The 6,847-nt window shown below is 41.0% G+C and overlaps 1 protein-coding gene across 1 annotated transcript in view; it reads left to right on the plus strand.

Annotated features, from left to right (window-relative positions):
* Positions 1-6,847, plus strand: part of MAML3 (mastermind like transcriptional coactivator 3) — a 438,906-nt gene that overhangs the window by 259,840 nt on the left and 172,219 nt on the right. The window contains exon 2 of the mRNA XM_017873644.1: positions 1,686-3,284. Within this exon, the coding sequence (XP_017729133.1) occupies positions 1,686-3,284 (1,599 nt within the window). The remainder of the gene's footprint in view (positions 1-1,685; positions 3,285-6,847) is intronic.

A 6,847-nucleotide genomic window follows, 5' to 3' on the forward strand; every position in this document is an offset into this window, starting at 1 on the left:
AATTTATAAAAAAAAAAAAAAATTTTTTTTTTTTTTTTTTTTTTTTTTTTTTGAAAATGTGGCATAAGGAGTAGGTTAAGGGAACACAAAACAGTAAAAAAAAAAAAATAGACAAAAGAGCAAATGAATGGAGGCAAAGCATAAAAGACCAGTTAGAAGATGGCGGCAACAATCTAGTAAGAGATAATGGTATCCTGGCCAAGGATAGTAACAGTAACGGAGGAAGGAGATGAGGGGACACATTAGAGTTATATTTTGGAGGTGGAATCCATAGGACTTGGTGATTGTTGATGTGGGAGGTTTCAAGAAAAATGCTCAAGTGTCTGACTTGGATAAATGGATAGATACTGAGATGGGGAACATTGATGAGGATCTTGTTTGGGTAACGAAGGATAATAAGCTCAGTGTTGAGACCTGTTGCGTTTTAGATGTCCATGAAATATCCAGTAGGAGAACATTGGACTTAGCGGAGCTGAGCACTAAATCCATTGAGCCTGCTTCAGCTGTCTTCTCTAGGCTGATGACCCCAAAACAATGTACCCAGTCCAGCTATGTGAGCCTGGGAAGATGAGCATCTTTCAGGGCTGTCAGCCTAGAGAAGGTATTTGAAGCTGTTGTAATTGATGAAGTTGTCTAAGAAAGAACGCAGAGTGAGCAGCAGGAGAAAGAAAGCTTAAGACAAAACACTGAAGAATCCCATCCTTTAGGAAAAAGAAAGACTACATAAGAGATTGAGAAAGAGGTCGTGGAGAAAGGAGGACATTGAGAAGAGTGTGATGTTGTGGAAATCGATGGAAATGTGCTTTTAGAAAAGAGTGAGCCACTGTATCAAAAGGTGTTGAAAGGTGAGCTCACATAAGAACTTAAAGGAAGTTTGGGATTGCATTAAACATTAATTTTCAATTCTGTGCTATTTAGTACATGTGTTAAATTCCATATTCTTAGAAGTTTTTATTTTAGCATTTTTTAAAATGTTGATTTAATTCCTTGATGTCCTCATTTAAGTTGTGGCAAGAATTTAGGATAGGTATTAACGTCTTTTTCAAGTATGTTACATTTTGGTCCAAGTCTCATGTCTAGCATTCATGGTGGCTCACACCTGTAATCCCAGCACTTAGGAAGGCTGAGGCAGGCTGATCACTGGAGGCCAGGAGTACCAGACCAGCCTGGCCAACAGGGTGAAACCCCATCTCTACTAAAAATACAAAAATTAGCCAGGCATGGTGGCCTGTGCCTGTAATCCTAGCTACTGTGGAGGCTGAGGCAAGAGAATCGTTTGAACCTGGGAGGTGAAGGTCTCAGTGAGCCAAGATAGCACCTCTGCACTCCAACCTGGGCAACAGAGCAAGACTCCGTCTCAAAAACAAAAAAGGAAAGAAAATAATAACAGATTGTTCTTCCTTGCTGAGAGGAGTATTGCCCTTATTAACTATCTCTTTTCTTTTGTTTCCCACCCTTCAATCTTTTGTTTGTTTTCTATCTCTTAGCCCTGTGAGCTCTGCTTTTAGATAAAACCTTTTCCCATACAATTTGAATTGCAGTGTTGCCTGATTTTGAAATTATAAGTATGACTTATTTCCTTTGTGTCATAAACCACTTAAAAGTTAGTTCATAGCAATGCACATCACAATCCTTAAAGAGTAAAATATGACTTTTAGTCATCCTCTTTCCTGTTTCTTTTCCAGCTACAAGAGACTGTGAAAAGGAAGTTGGAAGGAGCTCGATCACCACTTAATGGAGACCAGCAGAATGGTGCTTGTGATGGGAATTTTTCTCCAACTAGCAAACGAATTCGAAAGGACATTTCTGCGGGGATGGAAGCCATCAACAATTTGCCCAATAACATGCCACTGCCTTCAGCTTCTCCACTTCACCAACTTGACCTGAAGCCTTCTTTGCCTTTGCAGAACAGTGGAACTCACACTCCTGGGCTTCTAGAAGATCTAAGTAAGAATGGTAGGCTCCCTGAGATTAAACTTCCTGTCAACGGTTGCAGTGACCTGGAGGATAGCTTTACCATCTTGCAGAGCAAAGACCTCAAACAAGAACCTCTCGATGACCCTACTTGCATAGACACATCAGAAACATCTCTTTCAAATCAGAACAAGCTGTTCTCAGACATTAATCTGAATGATCAGGAGTGGCAAGAATTAATAGATGAATTAGCCAACACGGTTCCTGAGGATGACATACAGGACCTGTTCAACGAAGACTTTGAAGAGAAGAAGGAGCCAGAATTCTCGCAGCCAGCAACCGAGACCCCTCTCTCCCAGGAGAGTGCGAGCGTGAAGAGCGACCCCTCTCACTCTCCCTTCGCACATGTCTCCATGGGATCTCCCCAGGCGAGGCCTTCTTCTTCTGGTCCTCCCTTTTCTACAGTCTCCACGGCCACTAGTTTACCTTCTGTTGCCAGCACTCCTGCAGCTCCAAACCCTGCAAGCTCACCAGCAAACTGTGCTGTCCAGTCCCCTCAAACTCCAAACCAAGCCCACACTCCAGGCCAAGCTCCACCTCGGCCTGGAAATGGTTATCTCCTGAATCCAGCAGCAGTGACAGTGGCCGGTTCAGCATCAGGGCCTGTGGCTGTGCCCAGCTCTGACATGTCTCCAGCAGAACAGCTTAAACAGATGGCTGCACAGCAGCAACAAAGGGCCAAACTCATGCAACAGAAGCAGCAACAGCAGCAACAGCAGCAGCAGCAGCAGCAGCAACAGCAGCAGCAGCAGCAGCAACACTCAAATCAGACTTCAAATTGGTCTCCCTTAGGACCTCCCTCTAGTCCATATGGAGCAGCTTTTACTGCAGAAAAACCAAATAGCCCAATGATGTACCCCCAAGCCTTTAACAACCAAAACCCTATAGTGCCTCCAATGGCAAACAACCTGCAGAAGACAACAATGAATAACTACCTCCCTCAGAATCACATGAATATGATCAATCAGCAGCCAAATAACTTGGGTACAAACTCCTTAAGCAAACAGCACAATATTCTTACTTATGGCAACACTAAACCCCTGACCCATTTCAATGCAGACCTGAGTCAGAGGATGACACCACCAATGGCCAACCCCAACAAAAACCCCTTGATGCCGTACATCCAGCAACAGCAACAGCAGCAGCAGCAGCAACAGCAGCAGCAGCAGCAGCAGCAGCAGCCACCACCTCCACAGCTCCAGGCCCCCAGGGCACACCTGAGCGAAGACCAGAAACGCATGCTTCTCATGAAGCAGAAAGGAGTGATGAATCAGCCCATGGCTTACGCTGCACTTCCATCCCACGGTCAGGTAAGTGTGAAAGTGAGACACACTTCGAGTGGTGCATTTCAGACTGTCAATGTGTGATGCTCTACGAGCTTCCACTGTAGTTGGGTCTAATTGCCTGCAGAAAGCCTCTCTATACATCCTCAGATAGTGGCCAGTTTTGGAGGGTTCTTTTTCAATTTCTCCTAAGAGATGGAAAAGGGTGGCACGATAAACTTTCTTATATTTCAATGTCTAGGAATCAAACTTCTTTTATTCCCAACTGCAGATAAGAATTACATAAAATTCTCACTCTGAGGGAGGGAGGCTGCAGAGGTCACTCCACCAAACATGGCACTACCTCTGTAGCTTCTCTCCCAGCTCACATGATCCTAGGCTCTGGGTGGTGGGAAGCGGGGGACAACCGTTTTATAAGGCCCTGAGCAGCCTTCAGCTGTCTTACTGAATTATGAATAATGGGAAATTTGGCTTGTTGATGTTCAAAGATAGGAGAGCTTTCTGGATTTTCAAAGTGAAGTGGAGAGTAGATTTTTGTAGGACCTCGTAATGTTTAAACACTTGCTGCTAGACTAGCAACAGTTGGAAGCTGGTTTAATCTTCCTACTTGGGAGTACAATGAAACCTCTCTGATTCATTCAGCTCTATTTCCGGAAAATGTGATGGTGAATATATCTTAGTGCTGTGTTAAAATAAAGTCTCCACTTTCTCACTGTCCTCCTTCATGGGAGGTTGGGCTCTCGGTGTGCATGGTAAAAAATGAGCAGCAACCAGTCAGGAAGTGAACAGTCACTGACAAGCATTTCACTCTCTTCATCCTGACTAGTGGCAAACAGCCACAGCTCCTTTAGTATAACATTTTTTCTACCCTGAAGGAGAGAGTGGGGAAATGCCCATTAGAGCGACTCCCCCTGCTCCACATGGGTGAATTCAAGAGAGATCATCTTACTGCCAGTTGCTATGCTGTGCCTCAATTCTTCCAGGATGCAGACACAGTCATTTTACTTGGAGAATTTGCAGAAAAGTCTTTGCTTTAGAGGCCCTCATGTCTAAACAGGTTCTAACTAGTGCTTGGATAGGTGTCCACAATTGAGTACTTTAGAAGCAGTGGGAAATAACGCAGGCAGATCTTGCCTCACTTGGTTATTTGCATCTTGTAGCTCCTGGAGTGCCCCACCCCACCCCTGAAACCCCAAGCTTGATGGAGCTGCAGGGCTGGAGGTGGTGCTGGCCTGCAGAGACAGGCCTGAGCTCTGTGGCTTCATTCTTGTCCTCAGCCTTACAACCCCCAAACCTCACAGTGGCTTGTTGTCTGCACATGCCAGCCAGCTGTAAAGATTCCGTCTGGATAAGTAAAAGTATAACTTGGTTTACATTGACTGCAATCAGTAGCTGGTAGAAAAATATCATTGAAATGTGAGCTTTTATGTATTATCTTAGTTTCATTAAGAATATATACCATTGGGGAAATATAGCATTTTATACACTTCCAGATTAAGTTCTGAAGTAGGCAGAAATACAGGCAGTATACATGAATGTTTGTGGTAGCCCAGGTGTGTCAGAAGGTTTATGAGTTCACAAGCTGTCAGAATGGTTGGTCTGTTGTTAATACAAATTGTGCTTCTACATTCGCTATTTTTACACTAGCTACAGTAGAGTATTTCCTTCAAGCCAGACCAAAGATGAATAATTAATTCCAGTTCACAGGCTCTGCAGACATGTGAGTGCAATGATGCACCCACCCTCACCCCCACTAAATATCTTTCGAAATGTGCCAACTTGGGACAAAGTTCCTGTCTTTGTGGGAACATGGATTTTAAGGGTACTTCTTTCAGGTCCTTATTGCTGCCTAGCTATGAGTCACTGAAGCTGGTAGCTGCAGAGGTCATGTTTTGAAAGAGCTCAGTCAGCTGAAGGAGCAAAGTGATGTTTTTCTGGATTAAATCTGTGTGCTCCTCCTCTCTTCTCTCGTCTCTCGAAGTATTTTCAGTGTGGACAGAATATTCCTTTATGAGTCCTCATTAGAATAATCACTTCTTAACCTCATAAAAACTCATCAGGTAAAAGCGTGCTTTTCAATGAAATTTTAACTCACCACTGTTTGAAACGAGCTTCAAAATACATATATAAACATGTGAATATCTTTCTGCAAGCATATCATTTATTTCATGTTTTTATCTGATTGTGAAGCAGTATTTACATAGTTCTCAGGATAGTTCATTACATTATATGCGGGTACATTCCACAAATATGAGCACAAATTGCAGGTGCGATATAAAATATAATTATACATAGGTTTAGTTCAGTTTCGTTTTCTGCTGCTGCTAGTGAAACCTCACTTTATTCTTTGTTGATCACAATGACCATGATCAACATTTCGTTTTAATGAATGACTTGAGCAGCAAAGCCTTTTAGGCACATTTATTTTAAGAAAATTGTCTTCTACAGATGTTTACTTATTTGGAACATTTGTATAAAATGCCATCTCTTTCAGAAATGAATAGAAATGTGCTTACTTCCTGTATATTTCAAAAAAGAGGGAAACAAAAATAGAAACAAAAGATATTTCAAAATTTTCAATGTGTTTTATCTAGTAATTCCATTTCCCAGAATTTACGTATTATTCTTCTTGGTCAGATGGTTGAACAAAGGTTATGCTCATGGTGTTATTTATGATAGTGAAAATTTGATCCAAAATAAGTATTTTGGAAAATAAATATGTATATGACATTCATGATAGAAATAAATGACTAATCATATGGAAATGCCTTATAATATGAATAAAATGGACTGTAAAACAATTTATATGTTACAGTCCAAATTGTGACTTTTAATATATGTAGAAAAATACTGAATAACTAAAATGTTATTTTAGGAATTCTAAATACTGAATTCCTAAAATGTTAGGAATGATATTTATTTCTGGCTGGAAAAATTATGAGTGATTATTGTTTTCCTCTTTATATTTAACTGAATTTTGTAAACTTTCTATCATACATGTGTGTTAATTCTATCCTCTGCGAAAATACTTTTTTAAGGAAGGGAAACTCCCTGTTTAAAAGAGTTTACCCTTCGTTAATTCTTTTTTTTTATTCTTAGTTGAATTGATTTGCCAGTTGGATTGAGGCAGTATCATTATTTGCTATTCATTGACATATATTAGTTGTGAATCCCTGCTTTAGTGAGTAGTCCTAAAACCTGCCTCCCACACTCAGTCTCTTTTCCATTCCGTCTCCTCATCCCTTTACCATGTTCTCATTCCTAGAAAATTTTAGCTAAATTAGTGACAGTGAAAGTAGCAATAACATTTTACCATTAAAAGTTTTGAATCTTCTCTGAGATATGTTCTTATATTATTTCTGTATTCCCTTTACTTTTTTTTTTTTTTTTTTTTCTTTTTTTTTTTTTTTTTTTTTTTTTTTTGAGACAGAGTCTCGCTCTGTCACCCAGGCTGGAGTGCAGTGATACATCTCAGCTCACTACAAGCTCCACCTCCCGGGTTCACACCATTCTCCTGCCTCAGCCTCCCAAGTAGCTGGGACTACAGGAACCCGCCATCACACCCGGCTCTTTTTTTTTTTTTTTTTTTT

This window comes from Rhinopithecus bieti, unplaced genomic scaffold (genome assembly GCF_001698545.2).
Source record: "Rhinopithecus bieti isolate Rb0 unplaced genomic scaffold, ASM169854v2 scaffold_7985, whole genome shotgun sequence".
NCBI lineage: Eukaryota > Metazoa > Chordata > Mammalia > Primates > Cercopithecidae > Rhinopithecus > Rhinopithecus bieti.